Source organism: Akebia trifoliata, chromosome 14 (assembly GCF_017979445.1).
Source record: "Akebia trifoliata isolate Shusen 1 chromosome 14, ASM1797944v1, whole genome shotgun sequence".
NCBI lineage: Eukaryota > Viridiplantae > Streptophyta > Magnoliopsida > Ranunculales > Lardizabalaceae > Akebia > Akebia trifoliata.
The window spans coordinates 11,819,921-11,840,629 of record NC_141388.1 but is presented as its reverse complement, the minus strand read 5'-3'; the positions used below and the strand labels follow the sequence as shown (position 1 = coordinate 11,840,629).

Genomic DNA, 20,709 nt, shown 5'->3' with positions numbered 1-20,709 from the left:
CGTTGTCGAGCTGTTAAAACCCAGTCCAGCCTGCAACATTTAGCTATCGAAGATTTTTCGTTCTCGTCTAGCAGATCATCTGAGGAAGAGAGAGTGGAGGTTACTGGAAGCCATCAATTTACTAAGGTTGATCCTAAAGCTTGGTTCAGCTGTGCAGCAGGAGGTTCTCAAAGCTCAAAGAGTGAAGAACGAGGGTGTTCTTGCAAGATAACAAGCGTGGCTGGGGCAGGGCATCATCGGCGGAAAGGGTAAGGTTACGGAAAGAGAGCTCAACCTCAGCATCGATCGTGTTTCCGGAGAGGTTCGTTTACCGTCTGGTTTACTTGGTCCCCGACAACGATTCGAGGTAAGTTCGCAGACTGATAGGTGGGTTTTGGGAGAGGGTTTAGGGGGCAGTTTTGCTTTTTCTGTTATGGAGAACAGAGGTGGTGTGTTATTACCAAGTTTGATTTTTTCCTGGCCAGCGTTGGGAGATTTTAGGGGACAAGTGCAGGGGTCGAACTGTTATGAGATGGGAAGGATGGTCAAATCTACAGGGAGCCTCGGTGTTCGAAGGCGTATCTGTCATCCAAGTTGGGTGAGTAGACTTTATCCAGGTTCTGATAAGGAAGAGAGGGTTTCGTGCTCAATACATCGGCAGACGAAGGTATCTGTTAGGTCTAAATGTTCAGAACATTCAGAAGAGTTGGTTATTGTAAGTAAAGATTATAGGAGTGGTTTAATGGAATTAACAGAGCAGGTGCTGGCTAACATGCTTGAGGCTGGGTTGAAAGTAGGTATGTCTGTCCGAAAGGACGGAAATGTGGCTCAACTTTTGCTCAATGTGGCGTTGAAGACTAATAAGGGAGTCGAACTTTGCATGCAGAAGGTGGTGGGACTTTGGCCTCTGTCGGGGGGTGGGGTTTCATATTCGGACCAGGGTTTAGTGGAGATGTCGCCTAGGGATCGATTTCAGAAGGAATTTTCCAAGCTGAAGATTATGAGACATTTGTCGTGTAGTGAAGATCTGATTAAGGAGAGGAATAAGAGATTGAAGAAGGAAATTATTCAACTCAAGAGATCAGTGGAGGAATTTTCACTTAAAACAGCTAAAGGGAAGAGAGCCGGGAGGCGCTTAGTTGCTTTAAATGTCAATTAAAATCTTATCCTGGAATGTTAGGGGGTTGAATGCGGCGACAAAAAAGGCAGCGGTTAAAGCCATTCTACATCAACAAAAGCCCCATATGGTGGTCTTGCAGGAATCAAAGTTAGAAAGGGTGGATGATAAGGTGATTAAGGAGCTATGGGGGATTAAAGCAATGGGGTGGTGTGCTCTTCCTTCGTTGGGTGCGTCGAGAGGTATTATTGTTTTGTGGAACAAGAAGACGATTGCTATGGAAGACTATCTTACAGAGGCCTTCTCAATATCAGTTGTGTGTAGGTTGATTGGCGAAGACTTTACTTGGGTTTTCTCTGGGGTTTATGGCCCGACATTGGAGAAAGAGGGGAGTCAATTCTGGGACGAGCTTGAGGATATTAGAAGGTGGTGTGACAAACCATGGGTAGTTGGGGGAGATTTCAATGTTATTCGCTTTTCAGCCGACAAGAGTGGGGGTTCGAGAATCACTCCAAATATGCGCAGGTTCTCAGAGTTTGTGGACTACAATGAGATGATTGACCTTCCGCTTGGCGGGGGAAGGTTCACATGGTCCAATAATCAGGTGAACCCAACTCTTATAAGACTGGATCGGTTTCTTGTCTCTTTGGGATGGGAAGAGCATTTTGGGAGGTTATCTCAAGAGAAATGGTCGAATCCGGTGTCAGATCATTGTCCTATTTCCTTGGTAGCAGGGGTGTTAAGAAATCGCCCTATGCCGTTCAGATTTGAAAATATGTGGTTGTTGCACCAAGGTTTTGATGAGTTAATCCACTCCTGGTGGAATGGGATGTCCTTTGAAGGTAGGCCGGGGAAAGTGCTGAGGCTGAAACTAAAAGCTACTAAGGACAAGTTGAAAATTTGGAATAAAGAAATCTTTGGGTCCGTGGTGGAAAAGAAGAACGCTGTGCTTTTAGAGTTACACGAGTACGATGATAAGGAGGAGAGGGAGTGTTTGGAGGTAGAAGAGAGGATGCGTAGAGCAAATCTGAAAGTTGAATTTCAAAGGTTAGCAGTTATGGAGGAAATTACTTGGAAACAGAAGTCGAGAGTCCGCTGGCTGAAAGAGGGAGATAGGAACACTTCTTTCTTCCACCGTATGGCGAGTGCTCACAGTCGGGTCAATTTTATTTCAAAATTGCAGGTTAATGGTTCTTGGAAGGTGGGAGAGGAGGAGTTGTGCGAAGGGGTAGTGCAATTCTATAAGAATTTGTATACGGAAGATCACGTGAACAGGCCTACTTTAGATTCCTTGCCGTTTGATAGCATTTCTCAAGATCAACAAAGGTGGCTTGAGAGACCTTTTGATGCGGATGAAGTGTGGGGGGTGATTAATAGTTTGGATAGTGATAAGGCCCCGGGACCGGATGGTTTCTCTTTGGGTTTCTTTAAAGCTTGTTGGCCGACGGTTAAAGACGATGTCTTGACGACTGTCGAGGGCTTTTATAGGGAAGGATTCCTGGATTTGGGCTCTAATTGCACTTTCATTGCTTTGATTCCAAAAGGGGCGGGATCGGAAGACATTAAGGATTTGAGACCGATTAGTCTGGTGAACGCAATTTACAAGATCATATCTAAAATCCTGGCCTCAAGGCTCAGGATGGTGTTGGGTGATATTATTGGTTTGGCACAGGGAGCTTTTGTAGCAGGAAGACAAATTTTGGATGGGATCATAATAGCAAATGAATGTATTGACTCGCGTAGGAAAGCAAAAGTCCCGGGGTTTGTTTGCAAAGTGGATCTAGAAAAAGCTTACGATCATGTGAATTGGAATCTGGTGAAATACTTGTTGAGGAGGATGGGTTTCGGTGAGAGATGGGTTCAATGGATAATGAAATGTATATCCACTCCAACTTTCTCAATCTTAGTTAATGGATTTCCAACTGGGTATTTTAGAAGCTCGAGAGGGCTCCGCCAAGGAGACCCGTTGTCGCCTTTCTTGTTTGTGATAGTTATAGAAGCTTTGGGTAGAATGTTGCATAAGGCGGTGGAAAGTGGTGAGTTGTCAGGTTTCTCCACCAAGGTCGGTGGTATTGTGATTTCTCATCTTCAGTTCACGGACGATACTTTGATTTTTTTGGATTATTCGCCGAGGCAACTGAGTTTCTTGAGCAACATTTTGGATTGTTTTGAAGCAATTTCTGGTATTCCGGTAAATCTTTGTAAAAGCAAGCTTTTTTTGGTGGGAGAGGCGAAAGGGGCGGAGGTAGCTGCAGCTTCAATTGGCTTCCAGACGGGGATTCTTCCATCGACTTATTTGGGTCTTCCTTTGGGTATGAATTATACGAGCAAAGATATTTGGGACCCGGTGCTAGAAAGACGCGAAGGAGATTAAGTTCTTGGAAAGCGAAACTTTTATCGAAAGGAGGGAAAATCGTTCTTATCAAGAGTGTTTTGGCTAGTATTCCTATCTATACTTTCTCTCTGTTTTCTCTGCCGAAAAGTGTAGAAGTTCAACTGGATAGAATTTGTCGGGATTTTCTGTGGCATGGCAAAGGAGATATGAGAAAACATCATTGGGTAAGTTGGAGGAAGCTTTGTATGCCTAAGAAGAATGGGGGTTTGGGTTTCAGAGATTTTGGTTCTATGAATTCGGCTTTATTGGGGAAGTGGCTTTGGAGGTTTGGGGAGGAGGAGGATAGTCTTTGGAGGAAAGTAATAGTGGATAAATTTGGGGTGAGCAGGAATAATTGGGAGAGTGCCGACTAGAAGAGCTGTAGGGTGTGGGCTGTGGAAAGGAATCCTCAGAAGACTTCCATTATTTAAGAAGAAAGTGAAATTCAAAGTTGGGAATGGGAGTAAGGTGAGATTTTGGGAGGATTGGTGGTGTGGGGAAGGACCTCTTAAGATCTTGTTCCCCGATCTTTTTGCTCTATCCTCAATAAATAACCAAGTTATCTCTCTTGTCAAAAATTTCACAAATGGGGTGACAAATTGGGATTTTGGTTTTAGAAGAACTTTCAATAATTGGGAGGTGGAGATATTAGGGAGATTAGTGAGTTTGGTGGAGAATAGCTACAGCAGGAGTACTTCGGGTGACCAGAGACTATGGAGCAGTACTAGGGATGGGAAATTCACAGTTAAATCTTTGTATGCTGGGATTGCTCCTAGGAGTACTTTGTCCTTCCCTCACAACTTTGTCTGGGGAGGCAAGATTCCTCCTAGGATTTCAATTTTTCTGTGGATGGCGGTTTTGGGAAGACTCCCAACTATGGACCAGTTAATCAAAAGAGGCCTTATTTCGTCGAATCAATGCAGTATGTGTAAATCTCAGGCTGAATCGGTGGATCACCTTCTTATTCATTGCCGAGTGGCACACCTTATATGGACGCACTTCCTATCTTTGTTCGGATTAGAGGGGTGTTTTCCTTGCTCAGTTAAACAGACTTTGGAGTCTTGGTCGGCTTGGGGTAGTTCGTTCACGTCGTCAAAACGGATTCTTTGGTTCTTGATTCCATCTGCGATCTGTTGGGGAATTTGGTTAGATCGGAATGGGGGCATTTTTGAAAGAAAAGTTTCTACGTTTGATCGATTAGTTTTATCAATCTTGGAGTTTCTTTTCACTTGGAGTAAACTTTATAGAGAATTCGGGGGGATTTTCTTTGAGGATTTTGTTGTAAGATGGATAGGGTTTGTTCCTTGTCAGGTTAATTTTCTTGTATAGCGTTTTTGTGTCTTTGTTTGTTTTGGGAGGGTCCTCTCAACCCCCCACTCTTTTTTTGGTTTTTAATAAATTCATCTTTATCGATCAAAAAAAAAAGATCGGAGTTTCAGCTCTCAAGAATAATAGAAGAAGAATTCCATTTAGATTTGGAGAATTCATGCAAATCAATATAAGATCGAATTCACGTTAGATTCATTAAGTTTTTCTCTTAGATTTTAATTCTCATTTATTTCTTAATATGAGTTTTATCGTGAATCTAGTTTACATATTCTTCAATCAAAAATAAATTTCTCCATCGTCATATTTTATTTGTAGTTGTTAGTCCTGATTCATAATTATGAAACTCAATTCCTTAATTTCAGTAAATCTCTGATTCATATCTGATTGAGAAATCATTTTAGTTGTAATTTTGAGTTTAGAACTTTAAAAAAGCTCTAAAATGCATATCAAAACTGATCACCTTGCTGCATTACGAGATTGGATCCCAAAACCTTCTCCTTGCAGTGGGGACGAGATCAACCAAGAATTCATCAATGTCCCCTACAACCACTTTTTCATTTACCAATCCATTATATGATTTCTATATCTCCACATCACCTTTTTCGAGAAAAACACAAAGAGACACAGATTTATAATTGTTCAGCTACCTCGGTCCCCTACTCCACTCTCGCTGTCTTTTCGTTAGTTTGGTTAGGATTTGAATTGAGAATTTAGGGATACGTTTTGTTTGAAATTGTCTTAGAAAAATTAGAAGTTGAGTAATTTAAGAGAGAAAAAATTGTGAGATCATTTATTATAAAAGGTATTTTATTCTAGTTCATTATACTTCCCTCTCCTCTCTAGAGTTCTGTAAATTAAGGCGCATCTTATGTGTTTTATTTTGGTGGTGTTGAAATACAGCCATGGGTTTAAAAATCGTCCGAGAGCGAGTCATCTCACCCTTGGTATCATTCACGAATGAGCTGGATATTCAATGCGAATCGCCCTTGACATTGACTCATCCAAGATCTAATACAACTCGTCCAATATTTTGAAAACGTCGACCGAGTCAATTAAAGTCGGTTGTGACTAAGGCCCTGCTTGGTAAGCTGCAAATCATTTGCAAATGCAAATAATTTTCTGTTATCAATTTTATTGGTGCTTGGTTACACAATGCAAATGATTTGCATGGATCACCTACATTCTTAAGAAGTTTTAGTAAATGATTTGCGGTTTGATTTGCGGCACAAAAGGTACTGCAGAACATTAGCAAAATCACAATGAAAAATTTTATTGCAAAGACCGACCAATTCCAATGGTTACCAAGCAATAGTAAATCATGCATCGCAAACCATTTGCATTGCAAACCATTTGCAAATGCAAATGATTTGTAGTGTACCAAGCAAGGCCTAAGCTTCTTCAAATCCACCTTATTTTATAAAAAAGAAATTATAACTTTTGAATATTAAGGACGGTTTAAAATATATAATTATAAACCGAATAAAATGGTTTATCTTGTCCAAAGTTCCAAATTTGCAAAATTTTCAAACCTAGGTATTGAAATTTTCATTTCCAACATTATAGATTTACAGAACCAGTTTTTGGTTCTAACAACGGCAATTGGATGTCGATCAGGTTTTCATTTATAACAGAATTCATGAATGGAACCCTAAAGTTCTCAGTAAACAAACATTCAATCTAGAATTCAAATAAAAATGTCACAATCGATCGAATCGATTTGGTAATGGGCAAGAAAGAACTTGCCAAAAAGAAAGCAAATGGAGAGAAAATGCATTAAATGAAGAGGGTTTGGAAGTATAAGGGGGGCATACTCTGCGAGAGATTTTCGAATTGGGCTAAACCGATCAGTCCGCAAATCGAGGAGACGAGGGACGAACTCCTGTAGCAAAGAAGGATCTCTCTGCAACAAAACTTGCTTTAATTGACACAAATGTTCGAGCTTCGAGGGTTTGTTCGTAGAGAAATTGATCGAGTTCAGGAGACTCGCGGCCTCCTCTCTCGAGGTCTTGGCCATCATTCCCACCATTTCGAAACCCTAATCTTGTTGAGTTGTTACAGTGGCGAAAGGAGTTGCTTCTAAGAAAGAATGGAAGATTAGAGAATCATGTCAGTTTGGGAGAACGATATGATGTGGAACGGGCTATGGGGGGGGGTACGGATATCACTGGAGCGGATCGGATTGATCTGGGACCAATCCAATAATGATTTGAACCGGAACCTTTCTGATAAGAGGATTGGATCAGACACTTGTCCGGTCGGCCTGTCAATGGATCTGATAGGGTCCATCTGGGACCAATCTAATAATGATAGGATCCGGAACCTATCGGACACAAATCTGATTGAACACTGTTAGATTGAGCTTGTTTATTGGAATTTGGAACTTAATACTAACCTGCACGTGTTGGGAGGTAAACCTAGGCTCAACCCAATCATTGGGCCTAAGCTCACTAACCTAAGCTTGATCTTCTAAAATTGGGTTAAGTTCAGGTTAATCCGAGTTAGGTAATTTGGGCCGTTTTGTCTGCTTGGGTTCATTATATAACACTAATTTTGTTTCGATTAACAAATAAATTTTATATTAAAAAATATATATATATAACACCAAAAATAAAATTATTAGTAAATAAAATTGCAAAAAACCTTCAAATCCATCATTGAGATAATATTTAGATAAATCATACTAAGCAAAAGCTCACATTAATATTAACTAATTATCCACAAGTCATAATAATAAGATGAAATAAAAAAATATTGCTATATTAGTATATAGCATTGGGTCAAGATGAGTAGGGTTGCATGTAACCTCGACCGGAGCTCAACCCAATTTGAAATTAGGTTGAGATATTCTAACACAGGCTCAACTCATCTTCTACATAAACTTGGCCCAAGCTCGCCCATCAATCGGGTTGAGTTCAGGTCAGCCGGCAAAAGTTGTAACCCTAATATTAGGATCCAAACGAAAACAATTGGATTGGATCCAAACAAGATCAATTCTGATTTCATGTATAAAATCTAAATAAACAAAATATAATACAATTTCCCCATATTTTACCAACTCCCTGTAGGATTGGGTTGTGCTTGATCCATAAATGATCCGATAAGATATTTGATTGGATCCTTATCATATCCGAATTCTCAATCAAGAACCAAATTTATTGGAACGGATCCAATTTTGGGTATGATCCGATTCATTGATTGCCCTGGTAGGCACAAGACCACTCCATCTAATGACAACCTGACAATTTCAAGCCCAAAACAAGGCCAGTGTTAGGCGGCAATTTGGGCTTATCCAAACTGATCTGAGTCATCAGACGGACTCAACTAGGCTTTGGGCCAATCTTGGAGGTACTTAAGCTTCAGATTGGGTTCGGACCCAATAAGAATAAAAGTTGTAAATTATAATGGACTTGGTCTGGGGCCTCAGGTCACACACATATATGAGCTGAATGGGCTCCACCCTTCTTCGAATCAAGTTTGGGAGATAATTTTCAAGTATTCTGTTGGGCTTGGGAGTAGAAAGTATAATCCGATTAAAATTAGGTTTAGGCTTAGGTAGAGGCCTTAGGCTACTCATCAAACCCTAGAATATACACTTCTTTGGGGTTAAAACATGAAAGACAATAAAGAGGTAGGGGTACTACTGAAAAAAAGGGGAAGACGAGAAAAACAATTAAATTGGATAAGATAGTAAAAAAGAGAAAAGGAAATAAAGTTGATAAGTGTCCGTGAGAGTGCCATGGAGTGATTAAATCTCCACCCTTACTTATAAGAGGCTGAACATTGGGAAGTGAACTATTGTATTTTATTATAGTGTTTTCTTAAGGGTACAAGTTAAAGTGAATAAATATAATTTAGGATATGTTAGATTGCACATGGAAAATATGGTGAAAAATCAATTTCCATGGAAAATGACATTTTTCATATGTTTGATTGTATTTTTTTATGAAAATTAATTTTCCATTCCAATCAAAAAATCTACTAAAACATAGATTTCACTTTTCCGCCCATATGGGTGGGAAAGTGAAATCAACCCATATTTTTCATCTCCAAAATATCATATTCTTCTTCTTCCTTACCACTACCATAGCCACCATCACACTAACATCGACGTCGTCACTATCATTGTCCCCATCATTACCATCTCTGGCAACCCCTCTCTCTCTCTCTCACTCTCTCACCACATTCCCTCATCTTCTTCCTCACTAACTCTCGTCGCCACCACCACCACATCCTCCTTCCCCCCTCCCTCCTCTCTCTTATCATTTCTCAAGCATCTTCTTCTCCACTCCAAGCCTTTCCATCTCCTCACATCTCCTTTCTCACCCTCCTCTCCTTCTCTTCGTTTTCTTGTTCTTTTTCATCTTCCTCAGATATTTTATCCAAGTAAAATCAAATAATGGAATTTACTTTTTCAACCCTACCTAATTTTCACCATTATTTTTTTTATGGATTTCAAATTCCATGAAAAGTCACTTTCCATACAATCAAACATATCCTTAGAAAATTGGATTTTGTACACACACAAAAAAAATACCCTTAATTTTTTTTTTTCCATCAAAATACCCTCAGATTCCAATTTCCAAAGTGTATTTACTCCACTTTAATTTGTGCCTTAAGGGTACACATTAACAAAACCCTTTATTATATAGATTTTTACATAGGAGCTTGATATTACGTGGAGATAATCAACCATGTTCCACATTGTCATCTTTGTCAAAAATTTGAATTTGAAAAAATCATATTGAAGTCAATTAAAAGTCCAAAAAGACATCTTTTCATCGAAAATTCGAGCCAAATAGTTGGTAGGATTAATTTAAACAATAATGTATGTGCTGTTTTGTGAGGAGATCTTCATCTGGGGACCCACAAACAAGTCCAGACATGTATGGAGGAGCACCTTTATACAAAAATTGTTATGTTCTTTAAGGTGTGCCACATTTGGTGAAATATTTGTATTATAAACAAATAAAAACATTATACATATGAATTTATATTGATGAACTACTTGGCCATTTTTGTAGCCCTTGTTAATTGAAATGGATGAAGAGATAGCTTGGTTAATGGCTAAATGAGATATGAGATATTAAAAAAGGAAAATTATTTAAAAGACCCTAACGGAGGGGACAGAGGGGTTTCTTTCTAAATAGTCCCTAAGTTTTGGGTAGTGTATTAATAGTTTATTTAATAAACTTTTCTTTTCTTAATGGTCCGTGGGCCTCATCTCACATTATAATGGTTTGTGAAATACCTAAAGTACCATTTTCTTGTCTTCTTCACACACTTGGGGTTTCCAATGGGGATTGCAATTAATTCTAACGATTTGTTTTTATCGTGAATGACAAATGGAGAATAAATACTATTAATTTTGAATATTTGAATGTATTTGTTCGATTTATTTCAACGATTTATAACATAAAAAGAATAATGAAGTTGAGATTTTAATCTTTTTTGAAGATTTTGTCTTGGTTTTTTTATCTGAGCATATGCATTTTGGTATTTCGAGAAAGTTTATCCAATATTGTAGTCGGGGAAAAAAAATATATCACATTTACAATGTCTTGTTCACCACTTTTATTATCAAATTCAACATTTTTATTGTCGTGTTCACCACTTTTTATTGTTGAGTACAACATTTTTATTTGTTGTCTAGTTCATCACTTTTTATTTAATAAAAAGTGGTGAACTCAACACCAAGCGGCAAACTCGACAATAAATTAAAATATTAGACTTGACAATAAGTAGTGATCTCGACAATAAATTAAAATATTGCACTCAACAATAAAAAGTAGTGAACTTGACACTAAGTAATGAACTCGATAATAAATTAAAATATTAAACTCAACAAAAAAAAAATGGTGAACTAGACAATAAAATGTTGAATTTGACAATAAAAGTGTTGAACTCGACATTGTAAATGAGATTCTTTTTCTCTCATTTTTTCGACTACAATACTAGATAGATATTATTGAAATACCTAAAATGCATATGTTATAGTTGTGAAATGGACACTCCTTATAAAAAGTTATGATGAACTCGAAAAAAATACATTTAAATATTTTAATCAAAAGTATTCATTCTCCATTCGTTAGTTGTGGCAAAAAAAAAAAAATTTTGTCAAAATTGATCGACATCTCTATTGGAACCCCAAATACACGAAGAAGATGAGAAAATGGTAGTTTAGGTATTTCACAATCCATTATAATATTAGATGAGGCTCTGGAACCATTAAGAAATGATAGGTTTACTAAATTGACTATTAAGACACTACTCAAAACTTAGGGACTATTTAAAAAGAAACCTCTCCGCCAGGATCCTCTAAGTAATTTTTCTTCTAAATAAAAATTGGTTTGTAAACTTTGTAAAGGTCTAAACATGTATGGAGTAACTTCAATTATTTTCATGTGTTTGTAAGGTATGCTATGTTCCGTGAATTTGTGACATGTTCGAAAATTTAGTCCTTAGAAAGAAAGAAAAAAAAAAAAAAAACTCAAAGTAAAAAAATTCTTTGAATTTTTCCAAAATGTGTAAAATTCTCTAATTAAGGGAATGACCAATTAAATTGATGGATTAACAAATTAATTGATTAATTGCCAAATATGATAACATTTCTACTAGGGGTGGCAATGGGTCGGGTTGGATCGTGTTCGGGTCATGTTGAGGTGAAGGTATTATAAAAATTTACCAAATCCAAACCCAACTCATTTGTAAATAGGTATACCTGACTCAACCCATATATAACTTATTTAATAAAATTCTAATCTTTATTTTAAAAAAATAAGTTTCATTTCCACCACCAAAAATAAAATATAATTACTAAAAATAAAGTTACACAACCGTAAACTAAATTCAATTGGGCAAAATAACTTTTATTTTTCAAAATTTGTAGAATTTTATCTTTTACAACCATGTGGCATAAGATCATGTTTTTGGATGTCATAAGGTGATGTGGTTAGAAAACTTTCCTTACTTAGTAAAGAAAGTGTTTTTCAATGTTATTATTATTGTTGTTGTTGTTGTTGTTGTTGGCTCAGCAAAGTGAATCTTATTGTCACATGAGACATAATAGCCTTATTTGGGAAGATCTAAAATCTTATTGATGGTCATTTTGTCAATAGTAAAAATCAAACACTACATATCTCTAGATTTTAATATAAAAAAATGAAGTAAAATGATATAAATATAAATAAATAACTTATTAAGAAATTTATTTTTTCTTTCATAAACTAAAGCTTAACCATTTATTAATTTAAAAATATCTTAAAACACTCTTCATATATTATAGAATTGATAAAATAAAATGTATTATGAAAATTTTTTAGAAAATTCTAGAAAAAATATGAGTAATTTAAAAAATTCTGAAATAATTATTGATATATATATATATATATTATATATATATATATATATATATATAATAATAATACGTTAGTAACCGAACAACTGTCTAAACGGGTCAGGTGGGTTAACATCCAGAACCCAAACCCAATCCATTTAATAATTGTGTTAGAAAAATTGATATTATTATGACCCAAACCTAATTAGGCTTGACCCAAACCCACTACCTTCATGTTGTATTTGCGAGTCATGTTGAGATCGTCACTCCTAATTTCTACCTTTTACTCTAATTTTTTTTTGTTTACTTTCACATTCAAATGTCAATAACAAGATAGGATTTGGAAATTAAAGATGACAATTAACTTTATGAAAGTCAAAAATATCATTTTTTTTTATATTCGTCAAAATTTTCCCAATTTTTTTAAATCTAACTAACCGTATCGTGATAGTGAGGAAAAAATGCCTTACTAATTCTCATCCACCATCAAAAAGACCTTGAGTTACAAACCCTAAGGTCTTTTTTTTTTGTATCTCGAGAATTTTTTGACGATGGACGAGATTTAGTAATGCCTTTATCCCAAACAATGTCCTAAAACCAAAATTTGACTTGACTTGGATGTTGACATGTCAAGTCAATTAATAACTCTCACCAGTGGACTCATTTTAGTCATTAAAATAATATAAAAAATAATTTTTATTATTATTTTATGTACAATATTAGATACAACACAAATAATCCAAAATAATTTGTGAGTGGGGTCTGGGAAGAAGGTAAATGTTGGGCTCCAAGAAACAACGAAGGCCTTTTTATTATTATTATTATTATTATTATTATTTTCTCTTTAGCATTCTTAATTCTTTAAAAAATTTAGAGTGCTTTGCACATACCCCTCCACGTTTACTTCCTTTTATATTTTTCCAAGCGGATAACATATCCGTTGACCTTAATCTCTCGTGATAGATTAATTTGAAAATGACCTCAATGCCTTCTTCTTCACTTCTAAGAAAAAATAAAAAAAATCTCTTAATTCTTCTATGCAAAACCAATTTTAATTTCTTTAATGAAGAAAAAAATTCATTATTTTTTCTCTTCTCTCACCACTTAACAATCCAAACACAATGTAAAAGAAATCCAGTATAGAGGTTTAAGAGCTTGAAGATGATTGATTTGGAAAGGAAATCAAAGATTTTTTATTCCAGATTGAATAAGGGAGTATTTAGGTCATTTTAAATAATTATCTTAAAGAATACTGATGTCAAGGGACATGTCATAAGTTTCAAAACAATGGTTGTCTAAACAAATTCATCAAATTTAGAGGGTGTGTGTGTAAATCATCCAAAATTTCATTCCATAGGAGAAACAATAATCATTAATTCCTCTTCAAAACTGAAATTTTAATGATAAAGAAAAATAGCAATGAGTGGTTGTACGGTGGACTTGGTCCAATCGCAAAAGGCACATAATTTGACAGGGAGAAAGGGAGTTTCCGGTCATTTTCATGGAAGATTAGAAGATTTTTGAGAATTCACAGTATTTTATCTGGAACTCCATTGACTCCCTCACAGAGATTCAAACTTTAAACCGGGTCTTATAATATTAAGAGACGTGCCATGCATGAAGTAGATGAGCAGCGGAGACTCATTCAAGAGGATCACAGCCATCGATATATTTTGTGTATGCTGATCCAACGGTAGAAGAAAAGTTAATAGCCTTTGATCCACCTAATAATTAGCGCGTGTAAAAACCATTATAAAAGAAATGTTTGAATCTAACTAGTCTCAATCATATTTTTTAAGAGTCGTGATAATATGACTCATCAAGGGGCATACTCAATCGAACAGTAGATTTGTATGTCTCGGGATACACGATCACACTTTCCCATAAAAAGTGTATCTTGAGGGAGCAATGTATCTCGAGTCGTATAGATCTACGATTCCCAAACTTGTCCACGGCAGGGAGTCGATTAAGCATGCCGCTTAGCGAGTCATATTATCAGGACTCGTTTTTTAAACATATTGTAGGAGCAAAAATAATTGACTGTTGTTTCCAATAGAAAAATGATAACTCCAAGACCAAAAGTTGACAAATTCAGAGGTGAAAGACCCCTCTAATATGCTTGTGACATGTAAGGTAAAAGTTGTTATCTAGAATTGTGTCTCGTTCCTATAACAATATTAAGGGATCTACATGGCACATTTTTATTGGAATTCACAATTTGGTCAAGAGTCCTAGATATTTCAAATTTCAACAAAAACGTACTATGTAGACACATTACCTTTATTATAAGAACATGATATTGTATTGGATCCTCAATCTTAAGGTAAAGGTGAAGGCTAGGATGAGTGAGTTCAGATTTTTTAAAATTTTCATGTACAATAGGATCGACAATTCAATCGGTACAAAAAAAAAATCTCAATAAGATAAGATATGTACTTCATTTATTCTGCATGCATACTTATTAAATGGTTGAATATATTTATCAGGAAAAATGTTGAAGTGATTACATAAAACACTGCGTTGGCGTGGATATGTGCACGAAACCATAGATGTTTGTTCTCAATATATGAGTAAAAATCATATATTATAACGTGCACACCTCCACATCAATACAGTGTGAAACAAAGTATTTGGCGCTATCACTCCAACACAACTCATGATGAAACTAATAAAAGGAAAATGCTGGAATGACACATGGTATTTATTGTGATTCTCACAAGTCTAATGTTGGATGTGCACATAATCATATATGTATCTCCTCGTGATACGAGTAAAAATCATCTACGGTTATGTATACATCTCCACGTCAGAATTGTGACAATCACAAAAAATCCTGTGTCACCCCAGCACGACTCTAAAAAAAAAAAATACTGGAATGACATAGGGTATTTAAGTGATCCAACAAAAATATTACAGTCACATAATTACATTTTGATTCCATAAAACATACAACGTGGAGAAAAGAGGTGAAGAGTCAAGTTTTTTACTTAAAATCTAAGCCTCGAAATTCAGGACCCCTATGCTCACCATGCCATGATCATCATCATTCATCAATGTGAAGGATTTTTTTGTCATTTTGAAAATATATGGGAAATTACTAGAATACCCACAAGTAGCGCATGTTGAAGTTGTCAGTCTCTCTCTCATGGAACTTGGTTCGCTGGACTTAATGTGTCTGCGACGTGTTTGACCAAATAGATCGAAACTACGAAAAACCTCCCGCATTTTCTGTGTTTCGCCGCCGTAAGCTTTCATTTAAATTATAATTTCAGATTAATTTCATCTGCATTTCCATTACCATTTCAGCTATTTCTTTTTTACACGTGCCACGCGGGTCACTTACGTCGTGACTCTATTATTCTCTCAGAGTCTCTCCTTTTTGTATCAAAAAGGAAAATCTCTCTCTCTCTCTCTCTCCGCCAATGAAGCAGAAACCAGACCTCACTCACGCCGTTAAATCCCACTTCGTCAGATGAGGATAACCGCTCCCTCCACCACCGTTACCGTTACTGTTACACTGGTCCTTGCTGCCGTTATCTTTCCATCCGTGTTCGTTGATGGTCTCGGTTCAGCTTCTACCATCGCCATCAGCTACGGTTCCGGAACCGTTTGTGGAATCGTAGCTGAAGAACCGAATCAGAGGATCGAGTGTTACAGAGGTGGTCGAAGAATCTATATTGAACCTAACATTTCTTACGAATCGATCTCTGGTGGTCGAGATTTCTTCTGTGGTTTGAGGTCTGGAGGACTCAGCTTTCTTTGTTGGGATTCTGGATTTTCCAACACAAGTTTTCAACCCAAACGGATCTACTTCCATAACACCGTTAGTTTGAGAAATCTAACGGTAGGAGAAGATCAGGTTTGTGCGTTAGAGAACAGTACAGGAATCGCTAAATGTTGGTGGAGAGGAGATGAAAAAATAAATTTGACTAGAGACGAACAGTTCCAGTCAATCACGGCTGGGAGAGGGTTTTCGTGTGGAATTTTGAAGAACGATAGTAAGGTTCGATGTTGGGGGAGTAATAGTACGATTGCGAACGAGATTCAAAATCAATTTGGGAACATTTCGATGTTTAATTTAGTAGCTGGGGTCTCTCATGTTTGTGGTTTGAATCTTACTGGGTATTTAATTTGTAGAGGGATGAATGATTCAGGGCAATTGGATGGTCCAATTGCTTCGTCGCCTTTCGAATTCTCTTCATTCGCATTGGGTTTGAATCATAGTTGTGCCATTCGAAGATTGAATGGTTCAGTGATTTGTTGGGGAAGTCGAGATTTTTATAACAATCAGATTAATGGGGTTTCATTTGAGAGGATCGTCGCTGGTACGAATTTCACTTGTGGGTTGAGTACGTCGAATTTAACCATAATTTGTTGGGGACCTGGGTGGCCTATAAATCCAAATTTGGAGGTGGGTCTTCCGAAGATCGTTCCTGGTCCATGTACACAATCTTCTTGTATCTGTGGTATATTTCCTGACTCTGAATCTCTTTGTTCTGGTTCTGGAAAAATTTGTAAACCTTGTGAACCATTGCAAATGCCACCACCACCATCATCATCACCACCAGCGCCACCGCCACCACCGCGATCTTCATCTAAAGTGAAGAAGGGTTTATTGATTTTTGCCATTATTGGTTCAATCGGATGTTTTTCGGGTATTTGCACTATTATATATTGCCTTTGGACTGGAATTTGTTGTTGTAGTCACAAAAAGATACACAATTCGGTTCAACCCACCATTACTGGTGCCAATACTAACGTCACGCAATCGGGTAGTGGTCCATTTAGTCCCTCTTTTTCGAGATCTTCAACCATAAGGCGACAAGGCTCACGATTAATGAGACGCCAAAGGAGTGGAACCTCATCGAAGCACACAGACAGGGCAGAGGTATTCACCTTTTTGGAGCTTGCAACTGCCACTAATGACTTCTCGTTGGAGAACAAGATTGGGTCCGGGAGCTTTGGGACCGTGTACAAGGGTAAGCTCGATGATGGTCGTGAAGTTGCAATTAAAAGGGGAGACATTGGTTCTAAGGCAAAGAAGTTTCAAGAGAAAGAAAGCGCGTTTCAATCGGAGTTGGCATTCTTATCACGTCTCCACCATAAGCATTTAGTCGGGCTTGTGGGGTTTTGCGAAGAGAGGGATGAGAGGCTTTTGGTTTACGAGTACATGAAGAATGGTGCACTTTATGATCATTTACATTCAACGAACAATAGAGAAAAAAGTAGTAGTGTTTTGAATTCTTGGAAAATGAGGATCAAGATTTCATTAGATGCTGCTAGAGGAATTGAATATCTTCACAATTATGCAGTCCCACCTATAATTCATAGAGATATTAAATCTTCTAACATATTATTGGATGCCAATTGGACTGCTAGAGTATCTGATTTCGGATTATCGTTAATGGGTCCTGAATTCGAAGGAGAGTACATGTCGACGAAGGCAGCAGGGACAGTTGGTTACATGGATCCAGAGTATTATGGGCTAAATGTTTTGACTTCAAAGAGTGATGTATACGGCCTTGGCGTTGTGTTGTTGGAGTTGCTAACAGGGAAGAGAGCGATATTCAAAAGTGAGGAAGACGAGGGAAATCCCATTAGTGTGGTGGACTTTGTGGTGCCAAAGATTATGGCGGGGGAGTTGGGGACGGTGTTGGATGTGAGAGTGGGGCCACCGGAGACAAAGGAGGTGGAAGCGGTTGAGTTGGTGGCGTACACAGCTGTGCATTGTGTGAACATGGAAGGAAAAGAGCGGCCGAGCATGGCCGACATTGTGTCTAACTTGGAGAGGGCGCTTCTTCTTTGTGATGACAGCCACGGCAGCATCTCTAGTGCTACAATTTCCATTGTATCAGAATGAAAATTTTCAAAAGAAAGAAATGGGGGAAAAGAAAAGAAAATCACGGATTTTAAGGAAATTTTTTTGTCTTATTTTTCATTTTTATTTTTTCCATATATTTGTGAGTGTAAAGGGTAGGATTTGTTCTAACACGCACTGTAGGTTTGGTGCACACTGACTTGAAATTGATTTGGGGGAATGAGAGTTCCAAGACTGGGTTCTGTGGGGATTTTTGTTGCTGTTGTTGTTGTTGTAGCTTCTCTTAAATTATACTTTGATTTATTCTCCACCATTTCTGTCTTTCACATGTGTTTGGTTGGTAGTTCTTTGAATTCTGAATAGACCTGCACTAATAAGTTCACAATTAAAATTCCCTTTCACACTTGTGTTGGAAGTGTCCCAATTTCCTATACAATGTAGTTGCACCTTATTATTAATTGGTCCCTTACTATTAGGAGGAATTAGTAAAACAGCTATGTATTTAGCCAAATTATTGAACCAGTCATGTTGTTCTTATTGTTGTTGTTTTAATGTTTTTGAAAATGGTTATGTACTTTATAATTATTTATTTTACAAAAATGGGTAGCTGGTATAAGTTCGTTTGTTCATTGCACATAGAGTTAGACAAAGGTAAATAGCAAATGTGATCATACAATATATAACCGTTCTGATAAAAACAATAATTGCAAGTATTAAAAAGATATGGCCAATTCAATAATTTTTGCAAAATAGCAAATGTGATCTTCGAATATATATAACTATTTTGATAAAAAATAAATAATTGTAAAATCGAATATATGCCATTTTTATTAAAAAGATATGGCCAATTCAATCATTTTCCCAACCCTTTTTTAAAGGGGAAATTAGAAAAAAAAAAAAAAAAAAAAACAAACTGTTAAATAAATTATTATTAAAAAGTATCAATTTATCAAAATTTATAGATAGGAAGTGGTGGTGGTGGTGTTTTTTCTTTTTTCTCGATTTTTCCCTAGAATGATTATAATACCCTTGCACTTATTAAAAAAATGCCACTTAATGTGGCATTTTCTTTGATTCGAAGAACTCCGTCTTCCTCCTCCTTTCTCCTTCCTCTTTCCTACTTTTAGTTCGAAATCCCATTTAAACACCTACTAACTCCCATTTAAACGAAGGCAAGTTGAATGTTTTATCTTTCTTTTCCGCATATGATCAGTTTTGGGTTTTGTATTTTTTTTTTTGTTCCGGACTTTTAGATCTATGGTCTAATATTAAATTAATCATTGATCTTGAGAGTACCACAAGGGTTGTAATTGGGTCATAAACAATTTTGAAATTATAGAAAACGTCACTTCAAGTGGTGTTTTTATTTTTATTTTTTCTTCTTCTTCTGTACATACAAGGCCACTTGAAGTGGCATTTTTTAGGGATAATATGGTAATTTAAAACAAAATGCCACTACAAGGTGTTTTAGGTTCCAATCTATAAATTTTGATAAATTGATACTTTTTAAATAAAAATTTATTTTAACAGATTTTTTCTGTTGTTGACAATTTCCCCCTTTTCTAAATCACCTTGATTATTATGTGTCTAATAACAATGGAAAATTATCCTATTGGCCAATCCAATAGGATAATTTCTAAATTCTGCATTAGACTGTCAAAAAAATAATTGTAATTCTTTATACATATATATAAATTATTTGACTTCTTTAAAGTCTTACCATAAATCCTCGAGTTTTCTTCTGAAAAATCCATCAACTTCAACCTCCCCCGAAACCCTAATTTGTTACTAACATTTGAATTTGAAGGTTAAAAAAGATAGAATCTTCACACAACATTCCTCTTAGAGTAAAAGTTAATACGAATAACAAACTTTTTGTTATGGTCATATTTTTATACATTCAATGTACTCTACGGATAGAGAAACGCATATAGTCGAACATAATAAAATAAGAAATTAAAAGATATCGTTGAAATTGTTCATTTGGAAACTTTCAGAAATGGAGGTAAATATTTTAAAGAAAAAAAAAATTAAGAAAACTTTCCAAGAGGTTGGAGATTAATGTTTTTCTATTATTTCGTGTTCGACTCTTAGTTTAATTATTTTCTGTTAGTCACATATTTAACAGTTGGAACAGTTGGCTAAAGTATAAATTAAAGATTAATTAAGATTTTCTAATAATAATAAAAAAATTCTAGGTCAACTAAAACTTTTATTTTTTTATTTTTTTATGTTAAATTAATATAGACCCCTATTTAAACATACTGAAGGGTAGATGCTTTTAATACATGATTCGATACAGCTATTTATTTTACCCTTTTTAACAGATGGGCTAAGTGTGTCCCGACCAGGCATGCTGGCTACCATCGCATGCAACTTTTGGCAACCAAAAATCACTCATAATGTGTCCAGTGGCCTTAGTAGTAATTAAGAAGTGGGACCCACCAATGTTGAATAAAATCACAAATCTCGAAGATCCAAGTAAAAAAAAAGTAAGTAAAGGAACCTATGGAATCAGCTTTATAACAATGGGTCAAGGTCCATCATTCTTAATATTTTTTATTTTTTATTTTTTATTTTTTTTATTAGTATCCCCAACCCTTCAGGTGAGACTACTCCTAGGGTCACACGCACCACTCCCTCGGAAAGTCCTTTGTGCAACTGATTGTATCAAGGGTCTATCGGACCCTAGAGAATGGTCCCAAGGAATTCATAGCTTTGTGGGGGTTTCAAACACTTGACCTACCCTTTCAGAAGAG

The 20,709-nt window shown here is 36.3% G+C and overlaps 2 protein-coding genes across 4 annotated transcripts in view; one reads left to right on the top strand and one right to left on the bottom strand.

The window, feature by feature from the left end:
- Positions 1 to 6,895, bottom strand: part of ESP4 (HEAT repeat-containing protein) — a 36,321-nt gene extending 29,426 nt beyond the window's left edge. Inside the window, exon 1 of one of the 3 annotated variants that reach the window (XM_086422594.1) lies at positions 6,611 to 6,895. In XM_086422594.1, the coding sequence (XP_086278720.1) occupies positions 6,611 to 6,825 (215 nt within the window). In that variant the 5' untranslated portion in view covers positions 6,826 to 6,895. The remainder of the gene's footprint in view (positions 1 to 6,610) is intronic. The other 2 variants (XM_086422595.1, XM_086422596.1) reach the window with 2 other exon arrangements.
- An 8,466-nt stretch (positions 6,896 to 15,361) lies between these two features.
- Positions 15,362 to 18,276, top strand: CCR3 (CRINKLY4 related 3). The gene has a single exon (XM_086423390.1). The coding sequence runs from the start codon at positions 15,605 to 15,607 to the stop codon at positions 17,990 to 17,992; it is 2,388 nt and encodes a 795-aa protein (XP_086279516.1). The 5' UTR covers positions 15,362 to 15,604; the 3' UTR covers positions 17,993 to 18,276.
- Positions 18,277 to 20,709: the final 2,433 nt, after the last annotated feature.